This window comes from Drosophila subpulchrella, chromosome 3L (genome assembly GCF_014743375.2).
Source record: "Drosophila subpulchrella strain 33 F10 #4 breed RU33 chromosome 3L, RU_Dsub_v1.1 Primary Assembly, whole genome shotgun sequence".
NCBI lineage: Eukaryota > Metazoa > Arthropoda > Insecta > Diptera > Drosophilidae > Drosophila > Drosophila subpulchrella.
This window is the reverse complement of record NC_050612.1, coordinates 10,871,467-10,890,276: the sequence shown is the minus strand read 5'-3', so window position 1 is coordinate 10,890,276 and position 18,810 is coordinate 10,871,467. Positions and strand designations below refer to the sequence as shown.

General features: G+C 42.5%; 6 protein-coding genes across 7 annotated transcripts; 2 read left to right on the top strand and 4 right to left on the bottom strand.

The window, feature by feature from the left end:
* Positions 1–397: 397 nt before the first annotated feature.
* Positions 398–4,530, bottom strand: LOC119553366 (venom serine protease Bi-VSP). Its single transcript, XM_037863711.1, has 6 exons — positions 4,210–4,530; positions 2,618–2,787; positions 2,272–2,545; positions 1,482–1,875; positions 1,347–1,422; positions 398–1,082 (listed from the first exon to the last, which is right to left on the bottom strand). The coding sequence occupies exons 1-6, from the start codon at positions 4,304–4,306 to the stop codon at positions 546–548; spliced, it is 1,548 nt and encodes a 515-aa protein (XP_037719639.1). The 5' UTR covers positions 4,307–4,530; the 3' UTR covers positions 398–545.
* Positions 4,531–6,706: 2,176 nt separating this feature from the next.
* Positions 6,707–11,054, bottom strand: LOC119553851 (venom protease). Of its 2 annotated transcripts, none has more exons than XM_037864496.1 (7): positions 9,416–9,989; positions 9,056–9,207; positions 8,230–8,518; positions 7,846–8,139; positions 7,363–7,574; positions 7,221–7,292; positions 6,707–6,999 (listed from the first exon to the last, which is right to left on the bottom strand). In XM_037864496.1, the coding sequence occupies exons 1-7, from the start codon at positions 9,987–9,989 to the stop codon at positions 6,859–6,861; spliced, it is 1,734 nt and encodes a 577-aa protein (XP_037720424.1). In that variant the 3' UTR covers positions 6,707–6,858. The 2 variants fall into 2 exon arrangements, with proteins under 2 accessions (XP_037720424.1, XP_037720425.1); XM_037864497.1 differs by lacking the exon at positions 9,416–9,989 and adding an exon at positions 10,958–11,054 and having other exon boundaries at positions 6,859–6,999.
* Positions 11,055–11,295: 241 nt separating this feature from the next.
* On the bottom strand, positions 11,296–11,891 carry LOC119552750 (adipokinetic hormone). The gene is made up of 2 exons (XM_037862538.1): positions 11,733–11,891; positions 11,296–11,667 (listed from the first exon to the last, which is right to left on the bottom strand). Exons 1-2 carry the CDS (start codon positions 11,799–11,801, stop codon positions 11,497–11,499), a joined length of 240 nt encoding a protein of 79 aa, XP_037718466.1. The 5' UTR covers positions 11,802–11,891; the 3' UTR covers positions 11,296–11,496.
* Positions 11,892–12,026: 135 nt separating this feature from the next.
* Positions 12,027–14,264, bottom strand: LOC119552749 (ras-like protein 2). Its single transcript, XM_037862537.1, has 3 exons — positions 14,108–14,264; positions 13,403–13,490; positions 12,027–13,346 (listed from the first exon to the last, which is right to left on the bottom strand). The coding sequence occupies exons 1-3, from the start codon at positions 14,186–14,188 to the stop codon at positions 12,937–12,939; spliced, it is 579 nt and encodes a 192-aa protein (XP_037718465.1). The 5' UTR covers positions 14,189–14,264; the 3' UTR covers positions 12,027–12,936.
* A 419-nt stretch (positions 14,265–14,683) lies between these two features.
* On the top strand, positions 14,684–17,326 carry LOC119552747 (protein ROP). The gene has a single exon (XM_037862535.1). The coding sequence runs from the start codon at positions 14,877–14,879 to the stop codon at positions 16,668–16,670; it is 1,794 nt and encodes a 597-aa protein (XP_037718463.1). The 5' UTR covers positions 14,684–14,876; the 3' UTR covers positions 16,671–17,326.
* Positions 17,327–17,428: 102 nt separating this feature from the next.
* LOC119552748 (replication factor C subunit 2) lies at positions 17,429–18,688 on the top strand. The gene is made up of 2 exons (XM_037862536.1): positions 17,429–17,731; positions 17,784–18,688. Exons 1-2 carry the CDS (start codon positions 17,576–17,578, stop codon positions 18,612–18,614), a joined length of 987 nt encoding a protein of 328 aa, XP_037718464.1. The 5' UTR covers positions 17,429–17,575; the 3' UTR covers positions 18,615–18,688.
* Positions 18,689–18,810: the final 122 nt, after the last annotated feature.

Here is an 18,810-nt window from a genome sequence, read left to right as displayed (position 1 = left end):
AGCTACAAAGTTGGGATTGCAGATTTTAGAGATATCAGTGCGAGCAATTTTGTTTCAACGCCCACAAGCCATCCGAAATTGTGGCTCCTACAGTCTTAACGCTAGAATACACATTTTAACTGTAATGTATCAATTCCTATCAAATTGATAGTACCAATTGATTGAAAAATATTGCCACGCCCGCAAACCGCCCAAAACTGGGGCGCCCACATTTTCAAATATTTAAGAATATTGTCAATGACGTCACAGCCAGTAGATAAAAGTGTACAATTGCAAATGTAAAGTAGATAAAATGTAAGAAGTATATTTATTATGAAACTAATTAGCTGAGTAATGGGTATCTGATAATCGATGCACAGCTTTCTTTCTTGTTATCTTTTAATATAGAGACGATAGATTAAATATGTAATAATTAATTTTTTTTATTTTTCATAATCCGAAGTTAATCTGATATCAAAACTTAAATCAATCGTTATGTTCTGATTAGGGGCTTAGATTAAGTTTGGGTTCTTATGACCTAGGTGCAACATGTAGGCGATGGCAACTCAGGGTGTCTGCTGGACCTGTGCGATGATCCAGTCCATGAAGTACTGCGTGCTGGAGTAAACCCCCGGCACATTTGGTCGGGCACACCCGATGCCGTAGGACACCACGCCGATCAGATAGAACCGCAGTCCCGAAGTACCGCCCTGGTACTGTTCCGGCACCATTAGCGGACCGCCGGAGTCGCCCTGGCACGTATCCTTTCCTCCGGAAAGAACGCCGGCGCAGAGGACAGCGCTGTCGAACTGATCGGCGGAGAAGTATCGCTTCTCCTTCGCGTAGCTCTGGATGCACACCCCGTTCTCGTAGATGGGGATTTGGAGCTCGTTCAGCACGGTGGCCGACTGTCCGCCCTCCATCGTCTTTCCCCATCCGGCGACGAAGGGCATATAGCCCACGTATGACTTCTGGCGTAGACTAGGCGTGTGTGGCAGGCAGATGGGGGCAATCTTGGACGTGAACTCCACGTTCCGTTCCAGATAAAGGATGGCCATGTCACTGCGTCCATTTTTGCGATTGTACTCCGGATGTGACACGTACTAGAAAGAGCAAGTATAATAATCCCATTAACATTTAAAATACATTTTGGAGCCTGGATATAAGAATACTTAATATATATAATCTAAATCTCTTTCGGTGACCATATTAAAACTATTTTGAATTAAATTATGAATACAACTTTTTACTTTCCTTAACATTTTTTAAACCGAACAATTTTTAAAGTACTATTAAATATTCAAGATTAAAACAAGTCTCAGTAAATATTTTTAAAATAGATTATTTTCTTAAAATCTTCGACATACCCTTGCAACATTGATGTCCACATGGGGAGTCTCCGTGTCCGTGGACAGATCGTGTTCTCCCAAGCGGACAAATTGCCTAAAAAAGGGAAAATCCGATTAAAATACACATAAATTGTTAGGAGAAGATGAACTCACAAATCGTCCCTGATGCAATGGGCGGCCGTGATCACGTGTCTGGCGGTGATCAGGGTTCCTCCGCACTTGAACGGCGATCCGGAGGGATCGTCATATCCTAGCAGTGCGATCCAGGGCCACGCCCCCTTCCGGCTCACCTCGCCGCCCACGATCTTCTTGAAATATCCAACCGTTGAGCCGCATCCTTCCTCCACATTGGGCAGCCGGCGAGGAATTTCGCCCGTGTTCTTGGGAATAACGGAAGGCGGAGTGGTGACCGTCAGTCCATTGGGACAGCACACCTCGGTGCCCTTGTTGCCACAAGTCAGTCTGGAGGCCCGCAAGAAATTGGCGAAGGTCTCGTCCCGCTGCTTCACCCGCAACTGATTTAACAGCGATGCACACTCCTTGAGTTCTAAATGAGGTGCCATATTTAAATATTTTTTAATTTTTTTGATTTATAAACAATTTTTTGGTTTTTTTTCTTTAAACATTTTTATAAAAACAAATTATCTGTTCCCTTGTAATATATAAAGCTTTTTGAAACACGTGTGGCCACAATACTTTTCTTATATATGTATAAGAAACAGGTTCAAAATTATTATACCCGTTCAGTTCTCCAAGGGTAATTACTTTCTGATTGCATGTCTAACATAAAATTTAAATGAACCCAATATATGACATAAGCTTCCCCAAACAAATCTTAAAAATAATATCAAACACGTGTAACCATGTTGATCTCAAAAAACGTATTGCCTGGTAAATCCCGCTTTTATTTTAATCTTACTAAAGAATTGTTATGTAAACTCACCCACACAATTTCCGGGCTTGGTGTCTGGTCCACGGCACGCGACACCCCGCTGTTCCACCAAGGGTTCTGATGAGGTAACTGGAATGGGAGCTGGAGTTGTAGTCGTTGTGGTTGTCGTGGTCGTAGTCGTGGTCCTCGGGGCGGTAGGGATCAGGAAAGGATTGTCGGGGACTTCCGGCGGGGGCTGTGGACCAACAAACGAGTCCTCTGTGGGGAAGAAGGGGTTCCGAGGTCGCTCTGTGACCGGGTTATATCTGGGTTCTGTGCAGCAGATCTACGTAGGAGAAGCAGGGCAAAGCTTAGAAAGGATGGAAAGTGGAAGGATAGATCGAAGATATGTCCCTACCACCGGATCCCCGTTGATGTTGCGGGTGCCACAGCTGCGCTGCAGGGCGATCACATAGCGTTGGGCCCGATCCCTGCTGGTAATCTGGAAGATGTTCACCACCTGGGGACAGTAGGTCAGGGCCACACAACTCCCATAATAGTTCTCGGGGGTGATGCAGTTCTGGCGAACTGGGAAGCAAAAATGGGCCAGGGGTTCATTAGTTTTCTTTATAACTTTTATAACCGTTAAGTTCAGTTAAAGTTTTAATCTACTTTATACCTCCGTAAAAAGTATTAGTTTACTTAAGAATAAAATACTTTAGATATTTAGTAATCTTCTTTATACCTTTGTTAAAAATTTTAGTTTACATAGGAACAACATCCGCAAAATATTAAAAAAATTAAAATACTTTTTGTGATTACGTTACTAATGGTTATAGATATTTAAATTTGAAAACCAATATACTTTTTATTACTTTTAAAATTGTAATTGAAAAAAATGTTGAAGTCCGATTTAATCTTTAGGTCCAATTATAAAGATATGAATAAATGTTTAATTACAATTTTTAATTCATGAATATAAATACGAATTGGTTAATTTGAGTTGCATGTGTTAAACGGCTAAGCCTTCACCTCAAGATGAGTCAGTTTTGGGAATGGGGGATTTAGTTATGTTTTTCTCACACCTCTAACCAAGTCAACAGTCTATCATTAGCAAGAGCACAAAGCTACAAACAAAAATCCGCATTGTACAAGCACTAAAGCTCTATTATTATACTTCACAGTTGACAGGAAATAAAACAAATCCTATTCTTTGTATTTTAAACGATTTATTTAAATTTCAAAGCCATTTACTAGTCCTATTCTTTGTCTGCTTTGTTTATTTTGGCCTGAATGGTATAATTGATACCCAAACTTAGCACTTTCTAATGTGATTCATAAGATAACAAAACAATAAATCTTAAAAGTAAAAGCCGTCATACTGAATTATAAATGACTTTTTTAATTTTGTTGTAGTGACAATGTAAAACAAACTTTATCTCAAGAGCACTAGTATTAGACTTTCTCATAATCTTACAAATTTGATATCGTCGTAACGGCAGATGCTGATCAAGCGAGCTATAGATGTTTATATCTCAATCAAACTTTACGAGTACCAGGCACAAAAACGCCCCGCGGGTAATAAACACCTGTTTAAGTCGGTGTCCGAATCGAAATTCGACCTTGGTGACCGGTTTAGTGAACTGGAATTGAACTCGAACACAATGGGCCAAAAAATTTCGTTGTGAATAATTTTGGGATAATTGTTTATTTTGCAGTTAATACAAATTGCCCCATCAAATCAAAAGACTTGAGCAACGAACTTGCCATTGAAATTGAAGATGTGGAAAGATTCACACAGGTTAGAAGTCTACGCGAATTGATATTTAGACCATCTAATTTAAATGCGTTGATGTATTTATGGTTTTTGATTAAAATCCCAGATGCGTTGCTAATGAAACTGGTTTGTTGTTTGCTTAGATCAGTCGTAAAAGTTATACAGATATTAGATATAGATAGAAAGATATGGCGAAGCGAAAAGCTCTCGACTAATTAAGTGGCTTTGACTACCTTGCCTGCGCTGATTGAACTGGGCGGCAGTGGGCGGGGGGAGGAGTACGAGGGGCAGGAGTGTAATCACAGCACTAGCACAGCACATCCACTTCATGGCTAGATCGATTTATTATATGTTTACGATCATATATACGAGATATCGAGGGGCAACGCGACGTTCACTGTCCGAATAGCGTTATTAAACTAATTTTTTTTTGGGGAACCGGACAACCGGAGACAACTGGAGACGCGTCTTCACCCGCGGAAGCTTCTTCGGAGATTGCCGTGTGTTTCTTTTCGTGGCCTGCGTGACCAAAGCGATCGCGTCTTCGATTCGGCTGAGCGATCGGCCCCCAGAGCCGAGCTTTATATGCAGGGTTCTCATGGGATCTCTCCGCCGAATCTACCGAATCTACCGACCTCTCTCGCCAAGCTCTCTCGCCGGGAAAGTGGGTGCACTTTGGAGAGCACTTCGGATGGGGTTCACATTCGAATTCATGGAGCACGCCATTTGCTTTCCAAGCATATAATCAAGGTGGAAAAGCACCAAATTCACACATTCAGATTAGGAAGTGATTTTCCCAACCCAATCCTAAAATGGAAACAAATATTTATTGTTTTTTTGCAGCCTGATAATATGGTTCAGTGGGTAATGGTTGGTAATGATATAGGACACAATCTGGCATTGTTCTGAATTGGGAATTTTCAATTAAGGCGTGAGTCAAATGAGGCGCCAAATTATTGGCCTTGCTCTGCTCACAATTTGTCATTGATCTCGAGAATTCCGTGACTCAATTAGACGGTCGTCTAAGCAAAAATGATAAATGCCATTAATCAAGGTAAATTAAAACGGATCCCGTTGACATGTCAATTGGGAATCACTTAGAGAACTGACCAAAGCCGCCGGCGACATTCTAGCTCGAATTCTATTTTAGCATCATGATTAGCAATCAGAACTTATTCTCATACTTTGAAATTGCATTCGTATGCCAGTACAGTGAAAAGCTTTTGATTATATAGATAGCAGCCTCCCATAAAGAATACGTTATTATTGGACTTACAGTGAGGATCAATCAGATGTTGTATAGTAAATTTGCAAAGAAATGATTTTATTTGTATTTTCAATGTTGCGCTTAGGATGATTCATTTTCCTTTACTGAGACCTAAAATAATAGTTTTACAATCATTACACTTTTGGGAACCTTTCGAATATTAATTATTTTACATGACTAATTCTGTCAACTACGATGAATTTAGAGGTTCCATAATGTTAGTACTATGATTATCCAAGAAAATATTTTGGGGCGGTTCAAATATTACGTGATGCGGATTTCACGATGAATAGAAACTCCACCCCCCTTGGTGACACATTGTGACACTTATCCAAATATTTTCCACATTTCGTAACACTACCATTCCCTTCAGAGCATCATGTATTATGACCCCTTATCTATGATACATAATAAACTAATCAAAAATACCAAAAACATTATATTATCGTATTAAATAAATTAATATAAATGTATATTCTGTGTGTTGTTGTTTTTTTGGACATTCAGAATTTCTTCGACTACAATCAACACAGTACATGTAAATTTTATTTGTTTTCGACTGTCAACAGATCTTATAAGAAATATTCTACATGTGACGTCATCTGTGTTCACTATGCATCTGAAGTGCGATCACAGTTAGCACTCTCCTAATACACCCCACTTAGTCTCCTCCGATTCGCTATATACATCTCAATACTGGGGGCACTCAACCTGATTAGAATTCCGTTGAGACGCTGCCGAAAGCCAATTGGCATGCGATCGATGCAACCGCAACAACACCGATCGATCTACTATAATGACTAATCCGTATCACTTGGCCATGCAGTGCAGGTAGAAACAGCGGGGGCCGAAGTGAATGGCGGGAAATTCCAGACCCTGGTGTTAAAGAATTGCTCTTTTTCGGTTCCGGCTCAACAATTTCATCTATTTTATGGTACCTTATGCCGCGAAATATACTTGGTAGCAAGTGTTTAATAAACTTGACTTTTTTATTTTCAGATATATTGAGTGATGTAATCACGAAATCTTATGAATATCCCTAATATATTTCAATTGCTAAATACCTACCTAACACATGTGATGACATATAATCAAAATAACGCAAACACGTTTTGTAATTAATCGAAAACAAATTTTAAAATGCTTTGAGAACACAATAAATAACGTGAAGTGTATGCAAATCAAACAAATTTATTGTGTACTTCGAATAATAAATATTAATCAAAAATCGATTAAGTCAACAATATAACATTGTTAATTATTTTACTACAACACTTATTTTGATTAGAATCACATAAATCAGTTTCAAATAAGATAAGAACTAAAATGAACTAAATATTTTGGGCACTTGATTCATTTTCCTGGTTAAACAAAGCCTAAAACAAAATCCCCTGACAAGGGGAATTTAATCCAATACATGCAAATGATATTCACAAATTAATGTAAGATCAATTAGGCTTAAATCAAAAAAGAACATAAAATCATGAAGTTTATTGCGGAAATTCCGGTGGGTAAGTGTATTTGGGGTTTAGAATTGAAATGCAAGTATTTATTAAGTGCTCTCAATTTGGATGACACATCAAAGATAGCTAATCGATTTAGGATGTGTCATATTCTAAGCCGTTGAGATGTGTTTCCTGATCCAAGGAACGTAGGAGGCGACTCTCGTATAGACACCCGGAAAGTTAGGACGAGCACACTCATAGCCAAAAGAAACCAGGCCGAGTAAGTAGAACCTATAACCGTTGGCCTCCAGCTGAAGAATTCCGAAAAGAAGTGGTAGGAGGTATATGATTATAATAAAATCCGAATTCCCTTCTGCAAGTCACCGACATTTTCGTTGACCAACGAATTCTTATCTGCGTCACGAGCATGGACAATTAGCGGTACGCTATTTAGTGAACCACCTTGGCGACAGAGCTCAAGACGTGGCCAAAACAGGTTCGATGACTCACAGAAGAAGAGATTGTAACTGACCTGGGGCATCATGAGTGGTCCACCGGAATCCCCTTGGCAGGCATCCACGCTCGAACTGCCCGCACACAGCACCTGCAAAGGATTTATTGGGCTTGAAATATTCTCTCGGGGATTCCCCTCTGGATCAGGATGGCCAGCTCACCTTGTCACTGAACTGGACGAACTGGAAAACGGACTTGTAACTCTGCTCGCAGCTCTGTCGAGATACTATGGGCACCTGGGCATCTCTCAGCACTTGCGAGGTGGCTCCCTGGTGCTTCACTGCCCCCCAGCCGGCCACAAAGGGATTCATCCCCACAAAGTCCTGTTGCAGAAACTTGGCGGCCTCAGGCAGGCAAATGGGTGATATGTTACCTGGTAGATACAATAGTGTAAAGATGGAAATATAATTATCATTCATTGAGTCAATAATTTTGTGGGAAAAGGGTATATACGGATAGACCTTAAAAAGTGCTTTTAAGGTTTGAAGAATAAGAAGAATAATGAATAATAATACAAATCATTTTGTTAAAGTTGGTCATGGATAATATACATTTTCCGAGTTTTGTTAAAACATTTTGAAAAACATTTTAATTTTATCAATTTAAAGAGTAATATAGTACAACCACTAATCTCGAGATCTTACCTGGCAATGTCCCCACTCCGTTTAGCTCGACCAAAGCTATATCATTCGATATAGAATTCAGATCGAAATGCTCGTGGACCACAGATCTACGGATACGGAAATCCATAGCCCCCGGTTCAGCTGGCTTGGAGAGATCATGGGCTCCCAATCTCACCAAAGTCAACATGGGATTAATGCAGTGTGCCGAGGTGACCACATAGTGCGAATGGATCAAACTGCCACCGCAGAGGAACTTTAAAGCATTCCTATTGGACTCCTCGAAGTAGCCAAGGGCAGCTATCCAGGGATAGGCTCCTGGAGAGGAGTTAATATAGGAGAAATAGGTAGTAAAATAAATAATAAATAAATATTCAAAATGTAATCTGGTAAATAACCACTTGTTACCTTTTCGAGCCTCCATTCCACCCACAACTCGATTGGAAGTGGCACCACTGATCCCACAAACGGATGCCGAGCGTGGAGCATTTGGTGGAGGTGGTGGAGGAGGAGCTTGTGGGTTAAAGCTGGGGCTCACCACCTGGTTTAAAGGCGGAGTGGGCTGGAAAACCATCGGAGTGGCAGTGGATCCTCCACTTAATGGCGAGAAATGAAAAAAGCCAAAGGGTGCAGCGGTGGTCGCAAATAGGTCCTTCCTGCTTCTGGCATTTCCTGTTCGATCCGAGGCGCAGCAAACCTGACCGAAAAAAATCCAAACTTTTTAAAAATTATATTAAATGATAGAAGACAATTTTTTTTACTAATGCAGCTTTTAGATTTTGAATGCAATAGTTTAAATTTACGTCAATTGTTAATGACAATAACTCATTTTGCTTTAAAAAAATGTTTAATTTTCGGTACCAATTTAAAATGTTTTTTTTTTATGTCCCAAGTGAACTAAAATATATTTTTTGAAACTTTTACCCAGAACATTGAATATTTTTGTCCCTTGTAAAATACATATCAATGTGATACAGGGCAAATCTCATGTTAAAAAGATGTACCACTTTTAAAAAAATCGAGTATAATTTCTCAATAATTCTTTTTATCAGTGTAGCAAACAATGTTCATGCTCAATTTAATGCGTAGTTTGAGATAATAATTTTAAATAATTTTTGCAAGTAGCAAAAAATAAAGCGATTTTAAATAGAGTGCAAAAAAATGAGCGGTCATTGATATTTCGAGTTAAGTAAAGCATGTGGAAGTAAAAACCAAAATGGATCTGAGGGATTACCATGAAAGTGGAGCCATCGAAGCCACAGATGGACTGGCCCAGGAAGGTGTGGAACTCGTTGCCCTGGCCCTGATACTCCTCCATGAGCTGGGGGCAGGAGGTCAGGGGCAGGCAGCTTCCAGGCCGGGATCGGGCATCTTGGCAGGACTGGGCTGTAAGAGAACGAAGTGATTGGGAGGGGCGTGCCAGAGGATTCTCCAATATCAAATTTAGTTGGCCAATTCAATTTGCTTTGGGTTTTGTGATCGTTTTTTATTTTGACTAATTTTGCGGTGTATATGCAAGTGTTTTGTATTTCTTTGGTGTGGGGATAGGTGATTTTTTTGGTGGCTAGGAGGTGATCTTAGTAGAGTATCCGACGTTTCCGGCGACGACGCCGCCTACGTCCGGAATTGAGCGGCATGAAAACCATCATATCCGAACCAGTCTGTGGTCCTGGGGAGGGGTTCAACGGGGAGTTCTGCTGCTGGCGGGGATCGATGCACGGGCAATTGGGCAGTGGACGTGCTCCACCGGGCAGGCAGACCAGTGGCTGTGATGGACACGTGGGCACAGGCAGGGGCAGGGTGGTGCCCGCGGTACTGGTGGTGGTTCCACCCGTCGTCGAGGTCGTGGAAACAGTGGTACTGCTACTGGTCGTGAACAGCGGCGGGGTCACCGGCGTCTGGGGATTCGGTGGCGTGGGCTGGAACGTCGGGATCACTGAAGATGTGGACGGAAAAGCGGTTTGAGGCGGTATTAGTGGACCAATCGGCTGGAGCTGCTGCTGCGGCGGCAGCGGTGGATATGGTAGTCCCTGCGGCGGTGGCGGTGGTATCGCATAAATGGGATAGTAACCTGGCGGATACAGCGGACACCAGCCCTTGATGGTGGCCAAATAGGACAGGAATGGCCAGAAGTACACCTTCACACAGAACTCGTCCAGCAGAACCATCTCTCCAATCCGCAACCGTAACCGTATCCGTTTATCCGTGCTTGCTGCTCGGCCACCAGGTGGAAACTGTCCACGAACTCATCTTTTTCGGCCAATTGCAGCTCCGCCAAGTGGAGCATGGCGGCCCATAATGATTATATTTCAATTGTATTTTAGTGGGGCACAATTATCCAAAGAGTTGTCCGAAAAGCTTAAACTCAGGAGCGGATCAGGGGTAAGTGTGAATTTTAAATATAAATTGTTCGAAAACTTTTTTTTTCGATATTTTAAATACATTTAAAAAGTTTTTAAGTTAAATGAGTATTTTTCGTAAACTTGTAACATGTTGTGTTCGAGTTTTCAACAATTTTCTAAAAAATAAAGTTACATTCATCTATGTTACTAATAAGGTAGAATTTTTAAATGCATATCATTCAATTAAGAATGGGTATTTAAAAATTAATATAAGTTCCAAAACCATATGATTTAAAGCATGTTTTGTAGGATGTTCATGACTAAAGAACCTCATCATAATACACATAAACACTTATAATATCATTGAAACAAATAAAAACTTTGTATTATTTTATGACCCATTACTCATTCTATAAAAAAATGACTTGGTTGTATTCAGAGAATTTAATGACCACCGGGAAATGCACATTTTTAAAAGCTTAATTCTGAGCATTATTCAACCCCTTAATTGCAGATCCAACAAATTCACACCGAGATGCATCGTTAATTCCGGGGGAATTAAAATAACTGGGCCAGTGGCGCTTGGAATCCGATTGTAAACATTTGGGGAGGTCTGTTCAAATCACTTGCTGGGTGCTAGATGATGTGATATGTGGGGGATTTGTTTATGTTGACACATTAAATGGAATGACACGATCACATAACTCAAAAAGATCTATTGGCACGATCTAGTTGGTATTTTTAGACAACCGAATGGGGGAATGGGTCTAAAAAAAAGAATTCACACAACTTACATTTGACGGGCAAGCCAATGGAGAGACCCAAATAAATTATGAGGAATTTATGAGCTTTCGGGGAGCCAGAGATCGCACACATTCTGATCCTATGAACTTCGCCGACGAACTGAACCCGTGGGCCACTGACACACCGGAACTTAAGCGCCAATGGAGTGGGTGTCATCAAATGATTTAATTGATGCAATTTTCGAAATCACATCTAATTTAATTGACAGCTACCATTGCCCGGTTTTCTTTTTTTTTGGGGGATGAACTTGAAAAGTTGAAGGATGGGTAAAGCACCCACTGAGTTCAGGGAGCTGGTCGAAATTCCCACTTTTGATAGCCGATCGAAATACATTTTAGATGCGCTTATTTATTGTGGGGAAAGGAAAGTTCCATTAAATCTAAATGCCGACTACGACTACCTTGATAACGTGCTGTATACATATATATGGGTATATATATAGATAGTGTATGTGTGTGCGTGCTAGACATCGTCCGAGATCCGAATTCGAAAGGGGATCTAGATGGGATACAGATACAGATACAGCCTCCTACTCGCGGTGCTTGCAGTCCAGGAAGAGCTGGGCCTGTGCCTGCACAAAGCGGAAGATCTCGAGCAGCATTTCGTTGGAGGTCTTGCAGTTGCCTTGCTGGGGTTCGAAGAAGGATCCCGGGACAGCTCCACCAACCGAACGCTTGCCCCAATCCGGCGAGAAAGTCAGCTATATGGGGGGAAATCATATATCACGTATTAGGATGGGTTATAAGTACAAATAGAACTACTCACTTGACCCTGGACACAGGCCAGCAGCAGGAAAAGCACGGCTGCAATGAGGACTACGCACTTAGGATTCATTCTGAGTTCTATGCTGCTTTACCTCGGTTCAGCCTGCTTTTATACCCAATTCAGCCCTAAAAGGAGCCAGCTGGCAGCTAATTAACCCAGCACTTGCTAGGATTCCGTCTATAATTGATTCCTTTCTGCTTCTTCATATCCAATCCAATTGGCATCGTCATTAAAACATTCTTCTATGTGGAAGCGATTGTGATTCTCCATGTGTTTATTAGAATTGCGCATATGTTTAATATTAAATATAATTATATATTTATTTATATACCTTTAAATAAGTTCGTTAAATTAAGCAGTGTATAAGAGTTAAACGAGATTGCGGCTTAAGCAAACTGTTGCAATACATTTGGCGAACAATAAACCATAGAATCCGGCTTGGGACATGTACAAAAATATTGTTAAGTGAGTTGTGCGCCTGGCAGCTGCGGATATAGTACAAAAATGTTGTGTGTGTGTGAAATACAGAGTTTGATGTTTTAGCTTTCTATGCGCGAGAACGAGGCACTCAATTTGTTACAACAAAATCGGATTGTAAGCAGTTTATATATGTATACGTATATATTAGTAGTAAATAACAATACAAATTACAATAACACATTATTACGTTTTGGCTTAATCGAAACAAACGTTCTGGGTTTAGTTATTGCATTATAAAAACAAATGGCCTGCGAGCCACGATTGGTAATAATTATAGAAAACATTCGTCCTTAATTGTTGTCGTTGATCAACAAATAATATTACAAAAATATATGTAGAAATATATATATATATGTATGTATATATATGTTATTCGTGTGAATCTGTTGTATATATCTAACTATTCTTCGTGTTTCTGTTTTCTGTTTGCATGTGGCATTGTTAGTTCTCAGTTGTAAGTTTCTTCGTAGCTATTTGAAAGTGGCGAAGCTTATTCGATTCGTTCGTTGAATGCGGCATGCACCTGGGCAGGTAAGAAATGCACTTCGTTTGGGCTCGTTGACACGTTTTGCGCGGTTACTGGTTTCGGGTTACTGGTTTATCGTCTTCTCAACGGAATTCAAAGTTCAGTCGACGCGTGTTTTTCAAAAAATTTGGTGTTATACTCGTTACATGTTGGCTCCTGCTCCCACTGCGGCATTCAGGAGATTCTCTACGCCGCCTCTTACATCAGACAGCACTTCCTCTTGCCCTTCTTCTTGTAACTTTGCTCGATGAAGGGACGCTCGGCGATCTGGAACTTCCGCACGATCCTTACCAGCTCGTGGAAAGCCTGATCCACGTTGACCCGCAGCTTGGCACTGCACTCGATGTAGGGGATCATCAGGCTGCGGCTAGTGTTCTGCGCCTCCTCCAGGGACACCTGCTGCTGATGCTTCAGGTCGCACTTGTTGCCCACCATCAGCATGGGGAACTCGTCGCGATCCTTGACGCGCAGGATCTGGCGCTGGAACTTGGGGATCTCATCGAAGCTGGAATGATCGTTGAGCGCGAAGACGAGAAGGAATCCTTCGCCGGAGCGCATGTACTGCTCCCGCATGGCACTGAACTCCTCCTGGCCAGCCGTGTCCAAAACTAGCGAATCGCAAAGATTAAAGGGGTATTTCAGGGGGTAAGGTAAGATAACTTACTGTCCAATTTGGCTGGCACATCGTCGATGTTGCACTGCTTCGTGTATGAGTCTTCAATGGTGGGATCGTAGTCCGTGACGAAGTAGCTCTGCAAGATAAAGGCCGAATATTATAACATATTACTAACTTATATTACTCAGGCCATGGACTATATAAACATTTCATAATAGAAGACCTGGTGCGTTTATCATTCCGCCTTTGATTTGTTTACACACGTCACTTTTATCATCCACTATGCTCTATATATCTTTGGGGAAAAGCTACAGCATATACACGAAAGATGTGCAGATGACGCAAATGACTAAAAATAAATGGAAGCGGGCGGGCATTGTGGTCGTGACCATGGCACACACTCTCGGAATCGATCGGCACACCCAGAAAACAGGGGGCTACATGGCAATCACAACTCCCAGGGTTTTGGCTTTAAACTGTGACCACTGGATCCCCCAAATGGAGATACACACGGGGGTGTGGCCTAAGTCGATGAAGACGATGATGATGATGATGATCTCTGCCCGAAACTATGCACACGCATGTCCAAACACAGACGCACATCGCAGTCGCTTGTTGCTTGTTTGTTGCTCTGGCCAAAACAAGGGCCGCCCCGCCCCGCCCCTGTGCTTCGCCACCCCGCTCCATCACCCGACCGCCCCTGTAGAAAGCGACGTCACCTGGCTGGATATGGGGGTGCTCCCGGGGCCTCACCTGGATGAACTGTATCGTGATCGCCGACTTTCCCACGCCGCCGCCGCCGACGACCACCAGTTTGTACGTTTGCATCTGCATTTCCCCGTTTATTTCGACCAGTTGGCCAGCGAAATTTTTTATTTTCCTCCGCGACTAGGGATGAGAAAAATAGAACTAATCTATTGATGGCACTATCGATAACATCGATGATTAGGAGCCAGCCTGCCAGAGTTGTCACCTCAGTTCATCTGATAGCCAAGACAACTGTAACATTTTTGTATCACAAGTAAGCATTGTTTATTAAAAATCAATTTAGAAAGTATACTTTTAGTTCTGCTCATCTTAATAATAATTTAAGATACTAAATTATAATGTGAAATAAAATATTAAGTGTTTTTACTTCCAAAAAGTTTAAAAGTTGGTTAAGTCCTTTTTATAAATTATACAGGAGCCATTTGGTGTCGTTCCTCAATTGCTGAAATTTTCTGTTGATTTTTCAACATCTTAATTTTTTCTGTTATCAGTTGATACCCTGTAATGCTAACAGTCGTACAGAAAATACCGATTTATTGGTAATTGTTATATTTGAGCCACCGCCACCTGGTCACACTACGGTATAGTCATCAAAGAAAAATACAGAAAAAAATACAGAAAATTGGCCAAGGAATAGATAAAATTCTTTAGGCCCAGTTAAGACACGGGAAAACAAGCGAAAAAAAGTTTGGCAAAGCCAGATAATCTCCAATCCTAGTGTGTTCATTATCGTGACCAATAAATCGCAGTGAAAATGGCCTTGAAAGTGCTGGTGGGCCAGAAGCTGATGAATGAGGTGGTGAAGTATAAGCCTCCAGCCCCCAAAAAGCAGGGCGTTACGTCGGCTGCGGGGGCGGGCGGAATGGAATGGAGGGTGCTGGTGGTGGACAAGCTGGGTATGCGCATGGTGTCCGCCTGCACCAAGATGCACGAGATCAGCGCCGAGGGCATCACCCTGGTGGAGGACATCAACAAGAAGCGCGAGCCGCTGCCCACAATGGATGCAATTTACCTGATTACCCCATCGGATGAGTCAGTGCGTGGGTTGATTCGAGACTTCGAGAACCCCGCACGGCCCATGTATCGCTATGCCCACGTCTTCTTTACGGAGGTCTGCCCCGAGGAATTGTTTAACGATCTGTGCAAGTCCTGTGCTGCCGGAAAGATTAAGACCCTCAAGGAGATTAACATTGCATTTTTGCCCTACGAATGCCAGGTGTTTTCGCTGGACTCACCGGATACATTCCAGTGCCTGTACTCCCCGGCCTTTGCCTCCATAAGGAGCAAGCACATCGAGCGGATTGCCGAGCAGATAGCCACTCTGTGCGCCACTCTGGGGGAGTACCCCAATGTGCGCTACCGCAGCGACTGGGACAGGAACATCGATCTGGCCGCTTCGGTGCAGCAGAAGCTGGACGCCTACAAGGCCGACGATGCCACCATGGGCGAGGGTCCCGAGAAGGCCCGATCCCAGCTGCTGATCCTGGATCGCGGCTTCGACTGTGTGTCGCCACTGCTGCACGAGCTAACCCTCCAGGCCATGGCCTACGATTTGCTACCCATCGTCAACGATGTCTATCGTTATACACCCGGACCCAACCAGCCGGATAAGGAGGTGCTGCTCGACGAAAACGACGACTTGTGGGTGGAGCTGCGCCACGAGCATATCGCTGTCGTCTCCACCCAGGTGACTCAGAACCTGAAGAAGTTCACCGACTCGAAGCGCATGGGCTCGGCCGACAAGTCGTCCATGCGTGATCTCTCGCAGATGATCAAGAAGATGCCGCAGTATCAAAAGGAGCTGTCCAAGTACTCGACCCATTTGCATTTGGCCGAGGACTGCATGAAGTCATACCAGAACTATGTGGATAAGCTGTGCCGTGTGGAGCAGGATCTGGCCATGGGCACGGATGCCGAGGGCGAGAAGATCAAGGATCATATGCGCAACATTGTGCCCATTTTGCTGGATGCCAATGTCTCGAACTACGACAAAGTTCGCATTATTGCTCTCTATGTGATGATCAAGAACGGCATTTCCGAGGAGAATCTGACCAAACTGTTCACGCATGCCCAGCTGTCGCCGAAGGATCAGGATATGGTGCGTAATCTTAGTTGCTTGGGCATCAATGTCATTGCAGATTCGCGCAAGAAGGTGTACTCGGTGCCGCGCAAGGAGCGGACCACCGAAAGTACCTACCAGATGTCTCGCTGGACCCCGGTGATCAAGGACATCATGGAGGATTGCATAGAGGATAAGCTCGATCTCCGCCACTTCCCCTTCCTCGAGGGCAGGGCCCAGAACACCAATTACCATGCCCCGACCAGTGCCCGTTATGGTCACTGGCACAAGGACAAGGGTCAAGCGCAGGTAAAGAACGTGCCCAGGCTCATTGTCTTCATCGTGGGCGGCGTCAGTATGTCTGAGATGCGGTGCGCCTACGAGGTCACCAATGCCGTTCGCAACTGGGAGGTCCTGGTCGGCTCTTCGCACGTCCTGTCGCCCGAGATCTTCCTCAGCGACTTGGGCAGCCTCTCCAAGGAGGACTAAATATTTATTGGATCATAATCTTGTTAACGATTTTGTCACATTTATCGTGTTTAAAAATAGTTTGTTATTCCTTACCGAAGGTTCAAAATGATTCCTTAAGAAATTATTATACTAATAACATATTGCAATATATAAACATAAAAATACAATACATAAATTATATACGCATTACATAATATATTAAAATTATATAGTATTTTATTCTTAGCCGAATATAAATAAATATTAACGTCAATAATACGAGTAGTATTATTTCAATTAAGCCCCTATACTGGCTCTTATACTGTAGTGTGAACATTAGAAAGAAAACGGGAAACGGATTTCACAGCACCATAAAATATTCACCTCGGATTACTAAAAAATTATATGTATTACCGAACTTAGTCAAATTGAAAAAAAAAATTATGGATGAGCCTGTGTAATAATGCATATTCGGCAAAATGACATAAAAAATACTTAAGTGTTAACATTAAAAATAAAACATTGAACCGAAATTTCATTACGTTTCAAAAACTTAAGACATTTTAAAATTGGTTCAGCGATGTATGTATTTGATCTAATTCGAAAAATATTAAAATGCAAGTTCAAATTTTTGGCACCCGATTCATCTAAATGTATTGTAATTTCTTCAATACCCAATAAAGCTTACAAAAAAATATCAAATTGTTTCTAAAATATATTTTCTTTACATATTCAAACAAACCTGAAAAGTTAATGCATTTAAAAAATTATTATAAAAACATTCAAAAAACGCTAAAAATACTTCAACAAAAAATCGATGGAATGTTTGAACATATACTAGACCAAAATACCAAACACTCGTATTTTGGCGCCCAAGGTACGGTCATACTGCAGCCCCACGCCAAACAATTGTTTGTCTTGCAAATTTATAAAATTGCACAAAAATGCCAGAGGAAATTGCGGACGACAAGCGTAGCCACTTGCCTTGGATTGAGAAGTACCGCCCGGCGAAGTTCAAGGAGATAGTGGGAAATGAGGACACAGTTGCTAGACTATCCGTCTTCGCCACCCAGGGAAATGCACCCAACATTATCATAGCGGTGAGTTTTTAAGGACTACAACCTTTGAAAGAGTACTTATCATGTTGTTTAGGGTCCTCCTGGCGTGGGCAAGACCACCACCATCCAGTGTCTGGCGAGGATCCTTCTGGGAGATAGCTATAAGGAGGCGGTCTTAGAACTAAACGCTTCCAATGAGCGAGGAATCGATGTGGTGCGCAACAAGATCAAGATGTTTGCCCAGCAAAAGGTGACACTGCCCCGCGGAAGGCATAAGATTGTGATCCTCGATGAGGCGGACAGCATGACAGAGGGTGCCCAGCAGGCCTTGCGCCGCACCATGGAGATCTATAGCAGCACCACGAGATTCGCCTTGGCCTGCAACACCAGCGAGAAGATCATTGAACCCATCCAGTCGCGATGTGCCATGCTGCGATTCACCAAACTTTCCGATGCACAGGTTCTGGCCAAGCTAATCGAGGTGGCCAAGTGGGAGAAGCTCAACTACACGGAGGATGGCCTGGAGGCCATCGTCTTTACCGCCCAAGGTGACATGCGACAGGGCCTGAACAATCTTCAGTCCACCGCCCAGGGATTCGGAGATATCAATGCCGAGAACGTGTTCAAGGTGTGCGATGAGCCGCATCCCAAGCTCCTGGAGGAGATGATACATCACTGTGCCGCCAACGATATCCACAAGGCCTACAAAATCCTAGCCAAGCTGTGGAAGCTTGGCTACTCCCCGGAAGACATCATAGGAAACATATTCCGCGTCTGCAAGCGCATCAACATCGACGAGCACCTGAAGCTGGACTTTATCCGGGAGATCGGCATCACACACATGAAGATCGTCGATGGAATCAACTCGCTGTTGCAGCTGACCGCCCTGTTGGCCAAACTCTGCATAGCCGCCGAGAAGCATTAGCTTTTATGAAAAACTTTGTTTAGGGTCCCTTAGATTATGGTCAAGTTACTGAATAAATTTTTGGAATGAATTTACACCGCTGAGTTTCGATTTGTAATTTTTTTTAAAGTTTTAATAACAATTTTGTGGCTTCATTGATTTATTTTAATGATTCCTCTAACCTAATTTTAAAAACACGTACCTAAGTTATACAAAG